General features: G+C 40.2%; 1 protein-coding gene across 5 annotated transcripts in view; it reads left to right on the top strand.

The window, feature by feature from the left end:
- The first annotated feature begins 7898 nt into the window (after nucleotides 1–7898).
- The window catches only part of LOC148013816 (syntaxin-52-like), a 61817-nt gene continuing 47661 nt past the window's right edge, over nucleotides 7899–22054 (top strand). For 4 of the 5 annotated variants that reach the window (XM_087668516.1, XM_087668514.1, XM_087668515.1 and 1 more), the window contains exon 1: nucleotides 7899–8320. In XM_087668516.1, the coding sequence (XP_087524642.1) occupies nucleotides 8097–8320 (224 nt within the window). In that variant the 5' untranslated portion in view covers nucleotides 7899–8096. The remainder of the gene's footprint in view (nucleotides 8321–22054) is intronic. The other variant, XM_087668517.1, reaches the window with a different exon arrangement.

Below are 22054 nucleotides of genomic sequence, written 5' to 3'. Positions count from 1 at the left end.
GCAGCCAATTGTCAATCGAAAAAGCCACCTGTCCATATCAATTATCTTGGAGCAATCGAAGATGAAGAATGTGAAGAAATGCCTGACTTTACGGAAGATGATGACGACATTGGTACTACTTCGGATACTTTGCCAGGTATGCCAACTCCCCATTCTTTATTAACAATGAAATGTTTTGTGCATGGTAAAGAAAAGACTATTTTACATGATGATGGGAGCACACATGACTTTATTTCTGCAAAGTTAGTAAAATAATTGAATTTACAAACTGTTTCTATAAATTATCGCATTAAGGCTGCATTCCTAGGCACGAGATATAATGGAACACAAAAAGTGCATAATTTAGAAATTAAAATTGGTGAATATACTGAACGAAGAAATTTCCTAGTTGTATCTTTGCAGTCTAGTGACATTATCGTAGAAATGCCTTGGCGTCATCAGTATTATCCTGACATAGATTATTCTACACATTCAATTAAAATTTATTTTCAAGGAAAATAAATCACATTGCATGGTATGCACGCATCCAATAATTTTCCACTGCTTACTCAGACTCAAGCTAAACGTGCATTACGTAAAAGTAGCAAATCTTATTTAATATGGGTGAATGAACTTCAAGCTAAAGAAAAACAGATGTATCCTAGGCATACACAATTTCTTGCTCAATTTCAAGATTGTTTTGCTGATGATTTACCACCTAGACTACCACCTTCACATCCTGAAGATCACAAAATAGATTTAATTCCTGGAACACAACCACCATGTAAAGCACCATATAGACATAACCAAATTGAACAGAAAGAAATTCAAAATCAAATAAAGGAATTACTTGACAGAGGATTAATTAGACCTAGTAGTTCTCCATTTGGTGCACCTTTGTCTTATTAGTAAAGAAGAATAATAATACTTATCGCATATGCATTGATTATCGTGCCCTAAATAAAATTACTGTTAAGAATAGATACTCGATTTCTAGGGTAGATGATCTTATGGATAAGCTACAAGGATCTGCCATATTCAGTAAGATAGATCTTAAATCCGGTTATCATCAAGTAAGATTGGATAAATCTGATTTATTCAAAACTGCATTTAGAACATAATTTGGACACTATGAATTTTTAGTTATGCCTTTTGGTTTAACTAATGCACCAGCTACATTTAGTCGTATGATGAATCGCATATTCTTGAAACATCAACATTGTGTCATAGTATTCTTTGATGATATATTAGTATTCAGTAAAAATGAGAATGAGCATTACGAACATTTGTCTTTAGTTTTTAAGTTGTTAAAAGATAATCAATTGTATGCTAATCCAGAAAAGAGTGAATTCTTCCAAACAGAAATTGAATATCTAGGATATATTGTTTCATCAGAAGGTATTAAGGTTGACCCTAAAAAGATAGAAGTAGTTTTAAATTGGCCCATACCCAAAAATGTGCATGAGTTATGCTCTTTTCTAAGTCTTGCTAGTTTTTACAGAAAGTTTGTAAGAAATTTCTCATTACTTGCATTACCTTTAACTAAACTTTTAAAGAAGGGTATTGTGTATGACTGGTCTGATAATCAACAAAAATCATTTGATTTATTGAAACATGCTTTAGCCCATGCTCCTGTATTACAACTACCTGATTTCAATAGACCATTCTTTTTAGTAGTTACTGACGCTAGTGGATTTGGAATAGGAGCGGTCCTTATGCAAGATAATCATCCCATAGCCTACTCTAGCTGTAAACTCAAACCATCTGAACTTAAATATTCTACCTATGATAAAGAATTGCTAGCTGTAGTACAAGCCTTACATCAATGGAAACATTATTTAATGGGTTCTGAATTTATGATCAAAACTGACCAACAAAGCATTAGACATCTCCTTAGTCAACCACAAATATCTAACCGACACATTAAATTGGCAGCTTTCATTCAAAGTTTTCATCCCCTTATACAATATCAACTAGGAAAAGAGAATGTTGTAGTTGACACTTTAAGTAGAAGACCGACAATTCATAATATTTCTGTGATATCATTTGATTCCCTTATCCCTATGAAAGATACTTATCATCAGGATCTTAGTTTTCAAGCTGATCTTTAGTTTGTCAATGAGTTAAAAGACACCATGGTAAACAATATGGTTTACTAATGCCATTATCTATTCCATCACGACCATGGGAACCGATTTCAATGGATTTTGTCACTGGTTTACCTAACACTAAAGCTAACCATGATATGATTTGGACTGTTGTAGACAGGTTTAGCAAACAAGCATATTTTATTCCATGCAAGAAAACTTTAACTGCATCTCAAGTCGCTCAAAAGTTTTTGAAAGCTATTTTCACTAATCATGGTTTACCAAAAGTTATTATTTCTGATCGTGATTCTAGATTTTGTAATAATTTTTGGGTTACTTTGTTTGCTAACTTAGGAATAAAGATTGATTTTTCATCCTGAAACAAACGGTCAAACAGAAGCTACTAACAGTACTATTTTAGATCTTTTGCGTGCTTACACTATTTCAAAACCACACACATGGGATACACATCTACATTTACTTCAGTTTGCATATAATAATACACCACATACAGTTACAAAGAAAGCACCATTTGAAGTTATTTATGGATATAGATTGCCTACACCTGTTGCATCATTATCAAATAAAATTCAGACTACTGATGATATTGCTAACATTCATGCCACTATTTTTGATGAAGTTAAAGATATGATTGCCAAAGCCCAGCAATCATATACAAAACAAGCAAATAAGAAAAGACAGGCTATGAATTTTAAAATTGATGATTATGTTTGGTTACACATAGAAAAACGAAGATTACAAAGTGTAGATAAACACCCAGTTGTGAAATTAGCACCTAGATTCTATGGACCATTCAAGATCATACACAAAATCAATGACAATGCATTTAAACTAGAACTACCACAACATTGGAAAATCCACAACACCTTCCATATCAGTTTATTACGACCCTTTAGAGGCCAATTACCTGTACACCCTATCTATGAAAACCCTCCTTTGTTAGATGATGAAACTGAAATCCTTGAGTCTGAAACTATTATAGATACTGACTTCATGACCACTAAAACTGGCCGTAGATATTCTAGATATTTGGTCAAGTTTAAAAACCATCCTGTTGAAGAGGCCCAATGGATGCATGCTAGAGACTTAAATGCTTTCCCCACTCTGTTAGCTCCACATTGAGCTAATAGCAATTGAGGACAATTGCTATCCCACCCCGGGGGTATGATGCCAGGAGGCATATTCCACGGTGGATTCCGTGCCATGGTGGATTCCGTAAGATTTTATTACCGGGGCTCATACAGAAAGTGGATTCTTTGTGCGAGAAGTCGATGGGGATGCCTATCCTTTTCAGATGTTTTGTTAATTTTATGTGTACATGGGTGATTCCATAGCAGGTGATTCCGCAAAATACATATTTAAATTAATAAACGCTTATGGGTTTAGAGTATGCACTCATAATAAATTAAGGTTAGGATTGATTTCTAACCAATTTATTTATGTAGCTGAAGACTGCTAGGTATTCACTTTTGTCGGTTTAATTGTATTATTTTTCTAACAATTGTGAATGCTTCAGTTGATGTGTAGAGCAAGCAGCGGTGGCAGTGGAAAGCATTGGAGGATAGCGTGTATTCAAAGTTATCGTCAATATGTTGATGGGCGCATACCTTAGGCATGGTGCCTATATTTTATCGCGCTTATTTATCAAAGCGCTTGATATTTATTTATTATTTTTGTATGCGCGTGGGCGCACGATTTAGATAATTGTATTGGACATTGTATTTGGGTATGCCTGACTTCTTGGGCGGCCATTAGCTTTAATTTTTTTATTGGCACAAAAGCAAACTCAAAAGCTAAAGCGTGCTATTTTGTAATTTGGGCTATTATTTGGGCTTGAAGATGAATAATATATGAAATACATGCTTTGTGGAGCGCTCACACAAGGCATGGGGGAGATTGCACCCAATTGGTCTCTTGTTCATGTCATGTAAGCTTTCTACATTGATTTGTGTGCAAAAAGTAGAGTTCTTTTGTTCTTGGGGACCTTCTAACGCTTACTACGCGCGCATACAGCGACCGATCTGCGCACCACTCACACCCAATCTACCACTCATAAATACTATGACCTCTAGTCTAGGGAATCATTGGATGGAAACAAGAAAGTGATAGAACTATGATTGCCTCTCATAACAAGCACACCTTGAAGCGCTCTAGGAACCACACGAATCGTACCTCCCTCGAATCCCTATATAAAGTACACTTGCCACTTAGAGCTTCAGGTAATGCCAAGCTCCACATCAATATTTCCACACTCCTTGATCGTGTTGTGATGCTTTACACATTGGAGAAGGGGAGGACAAGACGAGGGAATAAGGAGATAGGGGAGAAACTCTCACCCTCACACTCATTGCACATCATTGTCTCGCATGCGTGCGCGCACACGCACACACACACACACACACACACACACACACACACACACACACACACACACACACACACAAAAAAATTAGATGGGGAGCAAGAGCTAATGCTTGCATTAGCAAATGCCAAGGAAAAGCGTACACATCATTGTCTCGCACGCGCGCGCGCGCGCACACACACACACACACAAATTAGATGGGGAGCATAAGATAGCAAGAGCTAATGCTTGCATTAGCAAATGCCAAGGAAAAGCGTATACAATGTAGGTTTACTAAATTATATAGTTAGTGGAAATTCACTACAATAGGAGTGGTTTCTACTTGGTATTATACAAGTGTGTGGTTATTTAGCATACACAAACCTCATGTGATCAGCCCATTGGGTAGCTCATTGGTTAGTAGGCAAGGTCCTCTTGATCTTGCTTTGCTCTCCAATGATTGGCTTCTTCCAAGCATCTTTTGATGGAGCTTACATGGGCCGTGCATGGCTAGCCTCTCTTGATGGAGCCTACTCGAGCCATATGGCTGGCCCATTGGTAGTGTATGGCTTGCTCTTCCATGATTGGCTCCTTCTGCCATGTCTCTCGATGGAGCCTCCATGTTTTCCTTGGTAAAGTGACAATTTTTTCATTCAATGCAATTACATGAACTTTACATATTCCTTTCACTGCACACGAGGCATTCTTTGGGGGAAAAGTAACAATGATGGCCTAAGCTATATTAATCAATAGTCCAAATAGGTGTCTTCATGAGGTGCTATGCTTAAAGTCACCATTCATTGTGATATTTCTCCTAGATTTGGGAAAGCATAAGTCCAATCAAACCTTAAAGGGTAGGGGCCAAGGCGACACTAAAAATTTTGTGTGTGTGTGAAAAGGGCAAGGGTTTCACAAGGCCATCTCCCACAAGGTCTTTAGGGCCCTAGAGAGTTAGGTTCAACGTTTGAAAGTGCACTTTAAGCATGTGAAAATTTGCAACTGCTACTTTTTGCAAAAGTTAACTTGACCTAAAAAGTAAACCTAGCTTGCCTGAAAATGGGTTGACTACTTAAAACAACCGAAAAATTAGCACAATTGTCAGGAAAATGAAATCATGAGAATAAATAAGCTAAAAGTAGCACTCATTACATGTGCATAGTGTATGGTCTAATGGCTTAAGAATTTGTGTTATAGACATGCGCTCATTACTTTGTGCCCCATAAAAAATTCAAATTAATATATCTTTAAGGTTTTTTATTTCTTCTTAAAATTTTTGGAAGGAGTTTAGGCTTCTAGAAAGAAGTTATCCTTATAAGAGAGGTTTAAGAGAGAACATTCTGTTAATAAGAAAGACAAATGTTTTTTGCAAGCTTGTAAGGGAGGTTTAATTTCTAAAGGGTTTTTGAAAGCTTGGAAGGGGGTTTCAAGATGAAAAAGTAAACTTGTAAAAGTTAAGGGTTCTAAAAGTAAAAATTTTAGAGAGAAATAAAAAACTTAAGAAAATAACAAAGAGAAAAGTTTAAAGGGTTTGAATCCATGATCTCACAAATGTAGAGTAAACTATCACAACCATGAGACCATGTACTATGTAGATGTTATACAAATTTGTTCTAACTTGTTTTGTAGCAAGTACTTTTTGGCAACAATTTCCCAATATCCAATTTTCAACAAGCTAGGTTTACATAGTGGGTTGGGTTTACTTTTGCAAAAAGTAATGATTGCAATTCTTTGTGTGCCTAAAGTGCACTTTTGATCGTGGATCCTGAGTCTTGAGGGTCTTAAAGACCTTGTGGAAGATAGCCCCCATGGTAGGGGTTGATAGCCCATGCACACAACATACGCGACATGTGCGTTGGACACGAATGAGTAAAGAAAAAGGCACAGTATGTATCAAAGAATTCCAAATTTTATGCAAATGGTTGTAATCTAAGGATTTCAACTCCTATCTTTGTCTTGCCTTCTAGTCAATTAGTTTGTGACATGCAGTTGGAACATTGCTCGGAATGAAGGTTTGCATATGTAAAACGAACGAGTTCTATGCCATATTAACATATTCTACCCTGATTCTAACTTGTGTGAGCTTTCATAACTCATGTGCATTTGTTAGAGCCGATGGACAGTTCGGGGTGCAAATTATAGGGGCATTAAGGTGACACGTCAACAAATGGTTTGTTTTGCATCTCATGCATGACAGACAGATCTAGTTGGGGGTTCTCCCCCGCCTGAGGGTAAAATATGCATCCAAATCACTTTATTAAAAGAGATTTTGCAAAGTGTTTAACAAGCCTTGAACTTGAGATCTATGAGAGCTCAATCTTAAGTCTTTACTAGTGGGCCAACCACACCTGTCTGAAGGATTTTTGTGCGCTCAGTGTGTAAGCAAATGTATGGATTGTTTTGAGACCGAGCAAGGGCTTTTGCTCAATGTGTAACTGGCCTAACTCTTTTCTTTTTATAAATACACGTGAAAAGATAGATAGTTGAATTAATAAATATCTGGAGTTGCATGTTACTGGGACCGCTTTGATAAAGGCCAACAAACACCTGGTCCTATTAGATTTCTTCAAAAAATTACCAAGTTAACATTTCATTTCCAAAAACCACGAGGTTTGAGGGCTATTTCCTTCCGGGCAATCTTAGTATCTCACCTTCGAAGACTCTTGCATTTTGGGCCTCCCGCAATGTTTTCAAGGTGACAAGCATGATCACATCTATACTATTAGTTAAGGAGAGGTGGGGGACGAGTGCCATGTGGCAGCCCCCCACCTCCCCCACAAGAAGAAAAAGAGAATGCGGGGGTAGGTACCACGCGTCTAGCACCCACCCCCGGCCGCAAAAATCGCGCCTGCCCCGGCATTGGCGAGTCTAGGCGCGGAGCACATAGTGAAATACTAAGAGCGTGTACTTGCTCTTGATGGCATTCTGGGCCTCCCGCAATGTTTTCAAGGTGACAAGCATGATCACATGAAATACTAAGAGCGTGTACTTGCTCTTGATGGCATTGATACCAAAAATCCAAGACCATGCGCTGTGGGTTTTCCCTTTGAACTGTGAAAGTTCAAGCAGCTGCAGACTTGGGCCCAGCCTTTGGCTGATTTTTCGTAACAAAGCTTGCCTGATTTTTCTTAACAAAAATAAATAAAATATGATGGCAGAGGGGGATGCGTGAGGGAGGGAGGCAGGGGCCTGTCACTATCTGTCGACGTGGCAGGAGCTGCCCCGGAACCTTGGACGAGCTGTAGAGTTCGCCTCGAACCTTGGAAGAATTTAATGAAGGAACGACGAAAGCAAAAGGATTAAAAAAAAGGAATAAAGCATAATGCAAGGACAGAGACCGGAAGATTCTGCTATTTAAGGGCCTAGAAAAGAATCTACCCGAGTTTGAATCCTCATCAATCAATCACACACAGGCTCTCTCGCACGGTGGACTTTTCTCCTTTCTCCTTCATCATCATTATCATCTTCTTTGGCAGGGCCTGTTGGTGTTTTGGCATATATAAATGGAATCTCAGCTGCCAGATTTGGGTGCTGTTGGCCTGCCAACATATATTCCATAGATCTGCAAACAGGAATCAGGATTGTGGCTTCTCAGAGATTCTGCGACAGAGGGGGGGTGGTGTTCTCTCTCTTTCTCTTTCTCTCTGTCTCTCTCTCTGGGATCCCTCAACATGTCACAGGTCCCTATCGCAGATACATGGCTGAAGGAGTTCGAAGAGGCTATGCTGTTGGCCGAGGACATTGCCACCCGCCTGCGCGAGCGCGACAGCATCCTCGGCTCTGGAGGTGACCCTTCGCAGCTGATTGCTGCAACCCGACGGAAGATTACAGTCCTTGGCACGTGCTTGGATCGACTAGAATCTCTCTTGCAAAATCCACCAGAAAAGCCAAGAGTGTATGCTCCTTTCTTGCTCTGAGCTGCTGCTTCTTCTTCTTCTACTTGCATTGTATTCTTGACTGGCCTTAATGTGCGTGGTTGCAACGTTACAATGTACTAGATTCTTGATTGAAATTCTTGTACTCGGTTTTGTGTCCTTATGTGTGCTAGCAAATGTCATGCCTATTGTTGTGCAATCTAGGAAAGGAAACCCTGCTCACATTTTGGAGATTCAGTTTCTTCTTCTACTTGCATTGTATTTTTGACATGCGTTAATGTGCGTGGTTGCAACGTTGCAGCGTACTAAATTCTTGATTGAAATTCTTGTACTCGGTTTGTGTCCCTATGTGTGCTAGCAAATGTCACGCCTATTGTTGTGTAATCTATGAAAGGAAACTCTGCTCACAATTCCTGGGTCACATTCTAAGGATTCAAATTCTTCTTCTAATTGCATTGCAACGCGTTAATGTGTGTGATTGGAACGTTATGGTGTACTAGATTCGTGATTGAAATTCTTGCTGTCGGTTTGTATCCCTATATGTGCTAGCCAATGTCATGCCTATTTCTGTGCAAGTTAGGGAAGGAAACCCTGCACACAAATTTTGGGTCACATTTTTCAGATTCAGGTTCCCTTGTGGATGTGGATATTTGGCATGGAGTCACAGCAGGTTATTATCCTCTCATTAAAACGCACCAACTTTGGTTCACAAATGAAGTCGTTAGTGACAGGAAAACTCCTTCTATGGTGCAAGCAGAAACAGCTGGACTGGTTAACTTGCATGGATTCACTTTTTGGGCACTATGGACATTATTGATTGCAATAGTATAGCCTTCTGTGCTGTATCACTGCTTTCACCACTCTCTATGTCAATCTCTTTATAATTGTTTGTTGGTGCTAAATTACCCAAATATTTCTAGCAAAGTTGTGACCAGGAAAAATTGGCAGATGAGAGTTGAACTTCAACATAGCAAGGGCCAAACTGACATCAAAGAGACTGAAGGGATTATCAGAATATGACGTGGAAAGTCCTTTAGCACCAAACCTTCCCACACAAGTTCTGTTTAACATTGTGCTGATAAAATTATTCACCACATGGACTGAGCATTTCCATAGGAAGACTTATTCTTTGAGAGGGAAGCATCTGCACTAGATGAAACCAGCCTTCCTCCTCGGATAAGGTGGTAAATCCCTGATTACAACTTAATTACAGCAGCAAACGATTAGTGCAAATCTGAAAATACAAATTTATCTATTGATCTTGGACAATGTACATCCGATTGGCCGCAAAATTGGCACCCCTTTCGGTATTTCTTTAGCTTTATTGAAGAAGAAGTTGATTTACAATGGGATTCTCCCAATCCCTTTCGGTATTCCAACTCCCCTTGCTGTGATGAATCACAAGCAAGTCTTTAATCCGATTTGCCCATTGATTCGGGCAATCAATTGGCCTTCACCCGCTTTGATGGAAATGGAAAATGCCTCCTCCACTTGAATAGGCTAAAAACAGCTTTAGCCCTGTTCAATCCAACTCTTGGAGCTTCCAATTTCCGGCATGATTCTCGAGGCTGTTGCTAAACCCTAATTTTTGTTGCATATTAGGGTTTACAGCAGAGAAATTTGAAATTTCTCAGCCTCCAAAGGTTCATATGCTGAGATCTTCGGAGCAAGGCTGTGAAACGGTTGGGAGATGAGAGGGAAAGCTGTAGAGAGAGAAAATTCAGAGTTTTGTCGCAAAGAATGACTGAAAATCAGTCAAGTGCAGTTGCTGCCCTGCCACAACAGCATGTAGATGCAAAGAACTGAAGAAAATCAATCATTTACTGCTGGTGACCTGCCTCAACAGCCTGTAGATGCTGTCTCGTGTTGTTGATTGGTCTTCGTTTGCCCCTGGGTGCCTCAGAAGGTCCTCCAATGGCTGCAAATCAGCCTAGTAGCCTCCCCTCTCTCTCTCTTGCAGGCTGAATTTATAGAAATGCTTCCCTCCAATCTCTAAAGATGTTTTTTAGTCTTGCATGGGCATTTTTAACAAGTGACAGCTTTCCCAAATGGTTTTTCTAGCATTTTTCATAATTAAATATGAATTTTCAGTCTTTAAATACTGAAAATTAATCTAATAATCATTTCGGTGTCTTGAAAAATAATCTTATTGGCCAATAATTAAATTGGCTAGGCAACTTCCATTCCCGAGTGTCTCTGCACCATTTTTGATCATCAAATTGACGTTAGGTACCATTAAACGCTACTTCTCTGGTGTTATCAATTGATGCTTATGGCCAAATGGATGACCTAGGCCAACAACTGGCACCAGATACCACCAAGTACATGTGCGGCATAACTTATAGCAACTTTTGCCTTTGACATCCCGTGATTTCTTCGGGTCTCGAGCTCGTAAATTTACTTTAATTCGAGTTGCACCTCACATGTGTAACATTTACTTAATCATGTGATTAAGAATTAATCCACACGTTAAGTGAGGTTTCAAAAATACATGTCCTCATGACAGCCCTCCCCCTTGAAATCCTTGCAATCATCCTTGATTGCATTGCCAAATGCATCAAAAGCAAAGTACTACACTGGAATTTCCATAGGGCATCATAGTCACAACACAACATTGCCCACTACTGTTCGACCATTCCATATGTTCAATTTATGCTGAAAATTACCGACCAACATAACATAACATAAGACTCACAAAGAATCTAAAAAACAGTGCCAGATTATCATGCGATATGTCTATTTCTCATGAGCTCAACTCATCTGACAAAACCAAACCATAGCATAGCATAACCAAGCATAAACCATGGCTAAAACATCAATGGCATCATAACATATGCTGTTGGCCATGGAACTAGCTATAAACCATTGAAAACTGAGCATAATCTGATCATAATCGGATCACTTGCTGATCTGAGAATTGATCACAAATTGTTGCAAATGTGACCACAAATTGGTCACAAACTCATTGCAAAAACTGACCAGCAATCAGTGCAAAAACTGATGCACAACTGATCCAAAAAGTGACCATAAACGGCTCTCAAATTGATCAAAAACTGAGCTGAATACCATTGAATATTAATGATCATACGTTGAAAACCAACATTCGATAATCAGCCCCTAATGATCATTAACTGATGCTACACCAAGCTTAACCAATGCTATACCAAGCATAACTGATTACACCCCGAGTATAATGGATGCAAATGTATAGTTTCAGAGCTATAGTGAAAACCATACCGATCTGCATACCAAACATAGTGACTAGTACACTGAATAGTAATCTCCTGGCAAACATACTGTTCAACTACAATACCTTGAATGTATGCTGAATACATTCGAGATCCACTACATATGAGAGTTGTCCATAACTGGAGAAGTGGAAGTGCTATCTCCCCCTTGAGCATCAGAGGCAAAACTTTGGACCCTTGCTCTGCTGAACTTGAGGGGGCCCGAACTAAAGTTGGCTCTAATTGAAAGGTATCTAGGTAAAGCTGCAACAACTGAGCATGGTCTGCCAAGTCATCCTCTTCCATCCATTTGGCATCCATTGGTGGATAATTCTGAATCTTCACCAAGTACCTCTTGGAAACTTTACCTTTGATATTTCTTTCCTTGCGTGCCAAAATCTGCTTAGGTACCAAAATCTCATCTAGCTCCTCAGCCTCAAGCTGAATTTCAGCAGACATATCCTCTAGCACATCACCATGAAAAGGCCTCAACAAACTGACATGAAAGGCATTGTGTATCCGTCGATGTGGAGGCAATTTCAATCGATATGCCACATCATTGATCTTCTCCAACACCTGGAAGGGCCCATAGTATCTAATACTCAACTTTGGATACAATCTTTCTCTTCCTTTCATCTTTTTCAGCCTTGACTTTTCAAAACACAGCAATACATAATCACCCTCTGCAAATTACAAAGCACGTCTATGGTGATCACCTGTCCTCTTTTGCTTTCTCTTTTTCCTTCCATTGGAAAGAGGTCTTCTTCTTTGTAATGTCATGAAGTGGAGAAGCCATATGTGCAAAATGCTTGATGAAGCGGCGGTAATAAGAGCATAAGCCAAGAAACGATCGCATCTCATGTACATCATGAAGATGAGGCCATTCTTGGATTATCCTGATCTTTTCAGGATCCATCTGAATCCCTTCAGAAGAGATGACATGTCCAAGGTAATTTATTTTATGCATGAAAAATTCACTCTTTTTACCATTTACCAAGAGTTGATTTTGTTGAAGTAATTGTAGAACAATCTTTAAATGCTGATGATGCTTCTCTTCATTCTTGCTAAAGACAAGAATATCATCAAAGAAAGTACCGACATATTGTCGATGCTCTCTAAAGATGCGCTCCATCATTCGATTAAAGGTGGCTAGTGCATTGGTTAATCCGAAAGGAACCACCAAGAATTCATAAAGATCGTATGAAGTGCGGAAAGCAGTTTTGTGTACATCTTGTGGTATTACCCTAATTTGATGATAACCACTCTTTAGATCAATGCGGCTGAAAACCTTTGAGTCTCCTAGATGATCCAAAATGTCGTCAATTTTGGGAATAGGAAACCGATTCTTCACAGTGATTTTGTTGAGGGCTCGATAATCAATGCACATCCTAAATGTGCCATCTTTCTTTTGAACAAGAAGAACCGGTGAACAAAATGGTGAGCTACTTGACCTAATTAGCCCACGGTTGAGTAGGTCTTCGACTTGCTTTCTGATTTCTTCTTGTTGAGGACGGCTCACACGGTATGGTGCTATATTAGGAGGAGAACTGCCCGGAATAATATCAATATGATGGTCTTCTGGCCTTTTTGGGGGAAGCTGATAAGAAAGATCTTCCGAAAAACAATCTTTATACTTTTCCAAGAGCTGAAGTCGCTCTTGGTTTTTAGCATTCATATTATCTTTTACATCAGTGACATAAAGCAAACAACATTGAACACAATCCTTAATTGCTCTAGAGACTTGCATATGGCTTATCATAGGTATGGTGTCTCCAGAAACTCCAGCTTGGATCTCGTACTTCTTGCCTTTGTTGGTGAGTTCTACCTTCTTTTTCTGAGAGAAGATGGTTGAATCTACTCTATGATTCCAGGGCATGCCAAGAATCACATCGCAACCATCAAGGTCTCCGATACGGAAGGTATCTTCGTCACTGTAGCCTTGAATTTGAAACTTGAGCTTGCCAATGTAGGGTGTCACAGTCTTCACTGTGTCACCTTCATCGGCATTTAAAGCTTGGCGAACTTCTGCCGGAGTGTCCATCTCTTCATTCTTTAATCCAAGCTTTTTACCTAATTGCAAGGAAATGACATTTTCATTCGCCCCAAGATCTATCAAGAATAGTGCTTGCTTACCTTGCAACTGTCCCCAAGCTTTTAATAATTTGCGCATCTCTGGAGTGTGAGTTGTGTTTGCAACTACATCACTGATAGCATTGATTTTCACTGGCGACTTAGGCTTGTTGTCAGAAACCTTGCTTTGTCCTTTGTTTGGACATTGCTTCGCTATGTGGCCTGTTTGTCCATATTTAAAGCACTTCCCTTCTTTCATGAAGCGCTGCTTTTCTTCTTCGGAAAGTTGCTTTGCTTGTGGGTATAGATTGGAGCGAAATTAAGGAGCATTAGGAGGTGCATAGGGCTTCATCTTCTTTTGATTTGATGGCTGCTTTTGCCGCTGTTTTTGTCCTTCATTTGGGGCTGAATACTCCTCATCATCGGCTACTCTCTTTTTATCATTCTTTTGGAATGATTTGTTGCCATTGCGCTCCATTTCCCATGTCTCAGCATGGTCAATGAGTTCCCTGAGACTAAAACAATGATAATGATTAAGAGCAGTATGAAGTTTAAAATGCAAACCTCCTTGAAACTTCCTAAGCTTTTCCGAATTGCTGATTGAAATATTGGACCTTCAAAAGTAGCTCCCAACATCTCTTGGTATAGTCACTAAGTGACTCATTTTTCCTTTGCCAAAGCCGATCCCATTCCATTTTTACATCTCTTTTGAAATGAATAGGAAGAAATTGGCTTTGTATTATGCGAACAAAGGACCACTATGATTTTGGGGCAGCATGATCATATTCCAACCCCGTCCACCAAGTATAGGCTAAGTCGGTCAAATGTAAAGCTGCAAACTTATTCTTTTCTTTTTCTTTATACTTGTCACGACCATACAAAATTTGAAATTGACGAATAAACTTCAGAAGAAGATTAGGATTTCGGGAACCATCATACATACTGAACTTGATCTTCTTTTCAAGTTGAGATAGTGACTTAGTCTTCTTCTTTTTCTTATGCCTTCGTCCATGCCCGGATCTTGAGGTTGAAGATGATGAAGTGCTTGATGGGGATGAAGATGGAGACGAGGGTGAAGAATGTCGACGCCTTTGACGATGATGAGGTCTTCCACGAGAAGGGTGTGACTCTTCGTCACTAGAAGAGGGTCCATCAGAGTAGGCGCCAGATGCCTTTGAAGAAGAGGATGAGCTTCGACGCGATCTCTTTCTTTGTCTTGAAGTAGAATGGGACTGCCTCTTAGAAGTAGTTGGACTTCTTGATCGGCTCCTTTCATTGGTATGGCTTTGTCTCCTTGAAGCAGATGGGCTTCTTTCCTTAAATTCTTTGGGATTCTCAACTTTTTCTAGTTTGAGAAGTTGCTCACAAATTTGCTGATTCTCCTCTCTAAGACTTTGAATGGCTCGAAGGATAGCACTCGACTGATCCATTGAGACTCTAAAAATATGCTCAAGCACTCACTGCAAGGGCTAAAAACAAACAAACTTATAATTGTAAGCACTACCAGTGTCGGGGTGAGGACCGAGCCAAAGCTCTGATACCACTATAAACGCCCCGAACAACGTAGTATGCTTAACAATTATGATATTCGCTTGTTTTCGAGATTTAATATAAAAGAGAATAAACACTTAAAGCTGAAAATGAAAATTACTCATAAGATTACAGCCATGAAAATGTAAAAGTAATAGAGACAAGATTGAGGGTTGAAGATTGGCAATCCCCCCCCGAAGGAAATGTATTTCTGCTCAGCCCAAGTCCCTTAGGGAAGAGCTCAGTTACAATCAACCTGAGAGTGAGGAGAAGTAATTCTCACTCTCACAAGATCATGCAAAGATGTACAAATACACATGCATTATCTATTATGCAATGATAAGAACTGATTTCTTTACAGTATGAGAGAAGAAAGAGGGGAAATCAGCCTTTCTTCATCCTTGATCAGCAGTGTATGGATAGGGCTTGCTTCTTGTTGCTAAAATGGAAGAAAGAGCTCGAGAAGGAGGTGCTGTAATGAATTTACAGGCTTGCTATCCTGTAAAACAGTAGTGATAGAAGAGGGAATATGGAGAAATTCGATAATGGAGAAGTGGGGGATGATGATGGGGATGGATGGGGCCAGTTTCTAGCTATCTGTGGGTGCTGTATATGAGTTTACAGCAAAGAAAAATGATGCTGGATGAAGAAAAACGAGCTCTTATTTATAGGAGAGGGAAGAGCTAGTACAAAAGGGGAAAGTGGAGTAGCACAAGACAAGTGTCCAGCCACATGTCATGAGATGTGACAAGTGGTGGGACACTTGGAAACTTGTGTGACAAGTGTCTTGACACTTGTCTCTTCTCTATGGCCTTTCTTTTTGGGCTGAATACTGTCAAGAATAGAAACAACCAAATTTAGTAAGCACAGTCAGGGTACAGAATTTACTATTTTTAGAATGTCATCCCTATTTTTTAGGACTAGCATTTTTAGGCTAATTCGAGGCTCCTAAAATTTAGGGATCTCCTAACATTTAGGGACCCCCCAATATGGGTGTCATATGAAAGCTTTTTCCGTGTATATCGCAAAAACGGTATCAGAACCTTCATGTGACTTTCCTATGCAAAGAAATGTGCATTTCAAGCTTTCAGCCCACACATACACATTGTACAAGTATTTCATGATCATGCCATCTTGTTGATTGTAACTGTCTGTTCTGGTGGATCTAGCCCACACTTCAAGGCATCAATCCTTTCTGTGTGCGAGTCTAACCCTGATATGCGTGAGTTTTGGTCACAGGCGCCCAATCGGCTATATAGGTGGAAGTGTGAACTATCTTTTCTCTAACCCACCGCGTGGGTCCACCATAACCTGTGACCACTCATCAGTGGCCAGCTCCAATGCACTTTTCTTTATATCTAATTAGTGCAAAGGAAACAAATTTATTAAATCATTATATAGTCAAATTAATGAAAAAGGATACAAATTCTAATTCTATAGAGTTGTGACAATTCCAACTTCAATTGATGTTAAAACACCAGAATTGGCTAGATTGTTCATAGAGAACATATACCGACTATATGGCCTTCTGACAAATATAGTTTCTGATCGGGATAGAAAATTTGATAGTCAATTTTGGCGTGCTGTATTTAAGAAATTGGATACTAAACTTAGCATGAGCACGGCGGAGCATCTGCAAACAGATGGGCAAACTAAAAGGATTAACCAAATCCTTGAAGATATGTTGAGAGCATATGTAAGTAAAAGGCAAACTAATTAGGAAGAGTATTTACCGATAGCAGAGTTTGCATATAATAGTGCAAAGCACTCTTCCACTGGATATAGTCCATTTATGCTAATGTATGGGTTTCAGCCCAGAGCTCCTCATGCAGTAGGACTACATAAGGAAAAGGTTTAGGCAGCAAAGGATTTTCTGGAGGATATGAATAGTATGTTAAAATTTGCTCAAGAAAATATTAAGAAAGCTCAAAATCGAGCTAGAGCTTATGCAGATCCTCACCGAAGAGACATCTCCTTTGAAGAAGGGGAATTGGTCTATCTTAAGGTGCTTGAACAAACTAAAATCATGAAAACGGAACAATGTCCAAAGCTGTCACCTAGGTATTGTGGTCCTTTCACAATACTTAAAAGGGTGGGAGAACAGGCTTACAAGCTCCAACTACCTACTGGTAGTAAAACACATCCAGTTTTTCATGTAAGCAAGCTAAGAAAGAAACTGGATGATATGGATAATCTAATCTTAAATGATAACATTGAGGAGCTAATAGGTGAACAATCTATTCCACATGAACCAGAAAGAATTTTAAGTGTTCGTAACAGACGAACGAGGAATACTATTTATCAAGAATATTTGGTAAAATGGAAAGATTGTTTAGAAGAAAGCTCAACATGGGATCGAGTAAGTACCTTAGGGAAAAGGTTTCCCAATTTACAGTTGGACCTCCCAAGCATCGTTTTCGAGGACGAAACCGATTCTTAAGGGGGAGGAAATGTTACATTAATAAATGTAACATATGGGGAGACAAGCGCGAGGGATGATCGTTCGGGGGCTTTGGGCGCCCGTACGGGGTTAAGGGGAGCTAGCAAGTAAGTGAGTAATACTAAAATAGTAGAACTCACCAGATAATGACAGTTGGTAAATGGGTCACGACGGGGTGGCACGGGGATGCCCATAATAGAGTTGTTCATCAGCAGAAGATAGATCTGATCAAACGATATACTTACTCATAACCATCTAATACTGCTGAATAAAAACAAGAGCTTTCAGCCTATCTTATGCACCACTGAATGGCTCAAACTTCACACTTTTGCCACCTTCATCATAGTCCTTCGACGGACCTATGGGAGTCAAGTTATCATAAATGGGCTGCTGCAAAAAGGGTGCATTGGCTGTATTTGCATGAAAACCAACACCATCTGAAGCACCTACATGACCGACACTAAATCCTTGTGCTCCAACAGTCCCTGGGGGTGTCGATACATATCTATATGGCCTGCTTTGTGCCCCAAGCATCATACTTATGCTGCCATACATGGGATTAGGCATTCCACTTGTATTACCCGGATACATACATTGGGTGTTGTGAGCCATGCATTGACTGCTGCATACCATAGGGATTTGTGCCATACATTCCCATATGCGGTGCTTGTCCAACCATAGCATGAAAAATGGTACCACCACCAAAGTATCCTTGCTGTCCCATGCTTGCATGTGCATAATTGCCTTGTTGCCCATGTTCCCATGTATTGGCATTACCAAGTTGGGCATGCATTTGTACTTGTTGCTCCATGGATACCAACTGTTTGTGCTCATCATGCATTTTGGGCTCTTCTAAAGAAGGCTTAGGCATTTCCTTCGATTCTTGTCGTTGTCCCGAAGTTGTAGAAGATGTCTTCTTCTCTTTGCCTTTATTGTCCTTCTTTGGGGCATTCAAGAATTGAGTAAACTGGGGATCCTTTGCTAATTCAGCTAAAAGATTTGCTGCTGTACGCATTCGATCCTTGAAGCTATCATCAAGATCTTCAGCCCCTTGCTAGTCATCAGCCTCTTGATGCATTGAAGTGCCAACATTTGGGTCATTTCCCACATTTTCAGCATGCTGTCCATGCTGAGAACCATACCCAACATCAGTCATTGCATTTCCCCCTTCACCATGTGATTGACCAAGGAGTGATGCATCCTCTCCACTTGATCCCGTATCACCATGTGAAGACATGCTTGCTGTAATTCACTGCTGAGAATAATTTCAGCAATAATGCAATAGTTCCAAGTTGCAATCAAATACCACGGGCCCACCAATTCAAAGGATTTGATGGATACCTGTCATGAGGACATGTATTTTTGAAACCTTACTTAATATGTGGATTAATTTTAATCACATGATTAAGTAAATGTTGCACATGTGAGGTGCAGCTAGGGTTAAAGTAAATTTACAAGCCCAGGACCCGAAGAAATCACGAGATGTCAAAGGCAAAAGTTATGCCGCACAGGTACTTGGTGGTATCTAGTGCCATTGTTGGCCTAGGTCATCCATTTGGCCATAAGTGTCAGTTGGTGACACTAGAGAAGTGGCGTTTAATGGTACCTAACGCCAATTTGATGGTCAAAGATGGCGCAGAGACACTCGGGAATGGAAGTTGCCTAGCCAATTTAATTATTGGCCAGTTAGATTATTTTTCAGGGCATCGAAATAATTATTAGATTAATTTTCAGTATTTTAAGATTGAAAATTAATAATTAATTATGGAAAATGCTAGAAAAACCATTTGGGAAGGTTGTCACTTGTGAAAAATGCCCATGCAAGATTGAAAAACGTCTTTAGAGCCTGGAGAGGGGCATTTCTATAAATTCAGCCTGCAAGAGAGAGGGAGAGGAGGCTATTGGTCTGATTTGCAGCCATTGGAGGACCTTCTGAGGCAGCCAGGGGAAGACCAATCAACAGTAGGAGACAACATCTACATGCTATTGAGGTAGAGCAGCAGCAGTAAATGGCTGATTTTCTTCAGTTCTTTGCATGTACATGTTGTTGTGGCAGGGCAACAACTGCACTTGATTGATTTTCAGTCATTCTTCGTGACAAAACTCTGAATTTTCTCTCTCTACAGCTTTCCCTCTTATCTCCCAGCCATTTCATAGCCTTGCTCCGAAGATCTCACATTTGGACCCTTGGAGGTTGGGAAGTTGCAAATTTCTTTGCTGTAAACCCTGATTTACAGCAGAAATGAGGGTTTAGCAGCAGCCTTGGGATGCGTGCTAGAAATTGGAAGCTCCAAGACTTGGATTTAACAAGGTTGAAGGTGAATTTCAGCTGAATTCAGGTGGAGAACTATCCAGCCTTTGAATTTGGTGCATTTCCATCGTCTATGAAGTGGGTGAAGGCCAATTGAGTGCTCGAATGAAGGGGCAAAATAGATTGGAGACTTGCTGGTCACTTTGGATAGCAAGGGGAGTTGAAATACCGAAAGGGATTGGGAGAATCCCATTGTAAATCAACGTATTCTTCAATAAAGCTAAAGAAATACAGAAAGGGGCGCAAATTTGGGGGCTAATCGGGTGTGCATTGCCCAAGATTTGTAGGTAAATTTGTATTTTCAGATTTGCATTAATTGTTTGCTGCTGTAATTTAGTTGTAATCAGGGATTTACCACCCATCCACAGAAGGAAGGCTGGTTACATGGTTCCATCGCCGGGATACCATCAAATCCTTTGAATTGGTGGGCCCGTGGTACTTGATTGCAACTTGGGACTATTGCATTATTGCTGAAATTGTTCTTAGCAGTGAATTACAACAAGCATGTCTTCACATGGTGATACGGGATCAAGTGGAGAGAATGCATCACTCCTTGGTCAATCACGTGGTGAAGGGGGAAATGCAATTACTGATGTTGGGCATGGTTCTCAGCATGGACAGCATGCTAAAATTGTGGAAAATGACCCAAATGTTGGCACTTCAATGCATAAGGAGACCGATGACCAGCAAGGGTGTTACATTTATGGTGTAATACTTCGGGAAGAAGTGCGAGAGATGACCGTCCGGGGGTCTTGGGCACCCGAACGGGGTCAAGGGGAGCCTAGGAAGTGAGTGAGTTTTAAAATAGTATAACTCACCTGAAGGGGATGGCTGGCGAGAGAGAGACACGACTTGGGGTTCTAGCCAACAACTTCCTAGACGTGGTTGGAGCGAGAATCGAAGACAACTCTCTCGTGCTCGTTCTGGATATAGCTGAGTGGGGGGGCACCGTTTGAAAGGACTCCCGCATTTAATACTGGTATCAGAGCTGCTTCGACCACGTCCGTGATGGTGATCATGACAATAACTGTAGCCGGGTCATGTTAATCGTCACTTTCTGTGTTGGCGATGGCGATCACAACGAAAGCTGTAGTCGGGCCACGTTAATCGTTACTCTTTGTGTTGGCGACCACGACAGATGGTTTCAAGCCAGGCCACGCTAATCGTCAACGTTCGCGCTGGCGATCACGGTGGGACTAAGTCCCGCTTTTAATACTTCTGGTCACAGCCTTGTTCCCACGCGACTTGGCGGGGGTGATTAATCACACCCTTACCCAGCACTCCTGCCGACAGGCCGTGTTCCCAGCTGCTCCGTTCTTTGCGCCATCTCTACCTTACAGAGACCATCGACATCTATCCTATCTTTGTAATCAGGGAAGTACCTCATCTTTGTATGCAAAATTCTTATATTTTCTTTCTAATTCTAGTGTATAGATGGAGGGGAAAGAGAGAGAGGGGGTAATCGAAGGTTCTAGCTCTGGGGACCAACCTACGGTGGATCCCCATGAAACGGAAATACAAGAAGAACATTGGAAAGAATTTTTTGCTACACGAGAACAATTTGATGATTTAACTGCTCGTGTGCAAGCATAGGGGATTCAAATGGAGCTGCTAACTCAAGCACTCACTGAAATAAAATCACAATTAGCCTTATTACTAGAAATGGATAAAGGTAAGGTAGAGACTTCAGATATTCCATCTTCATCGAAAGATCTAGAGGTGACTATGCGAGATCCTAGGGAACCCCACCAAAAGCTGAGGGATAACCCAGTGTTAAAAGATATGAAACCCCCTTAGTTTCATGGGGAGGAAAAAGTTGAGGGATAACCCAGTGTTAAAAGATATGAAACCCCCTCAGTTTCATGGGGAGGAAAAAGATAGAAATAAAGATACTATCTTTAACTTCCTCCAAAAATGGGAAGATTTGCACAAATTAAAGAATACTCCACCATATCTTGAAGCGCTGGAGGCTAGTTTAACCTTGGGACCAAAGGGGCATATAAATGGTGGAGAGCTTTAAAGAAGACAAATAAAATACCTGAAACTTGGGCTCAATTTGAATTGGTCTTTTTGAAAGAATTCCTTCCTGAAAATGAAATGAAAAGAAATTGGGAAGATTGGGATTTTGTTAGACAAAAGGGAATACCTTTATTGACATATCTCTAGGAGTATCGTG

This window comes from Lygodium microphyllum, chromosome 26 (genome assembly GCF_053477565.2).
Source record: "Lygodium microphyllum isolate KBCC chromosome 26, Lygodium_microphyllum_v1.1.10, whole genome shotgun sequence".
NCBI lineage: Eukaryota > Viridiplantae > Streptophyta > Polypodiopsida > Schizaeales > Lygodiaceae > Lygodium > Lygodium microphyllum.
Note: the sequence above shows the minus strand (reverse complement) of the source record. Positions and strands in the feature narration are given on the sequence as shown.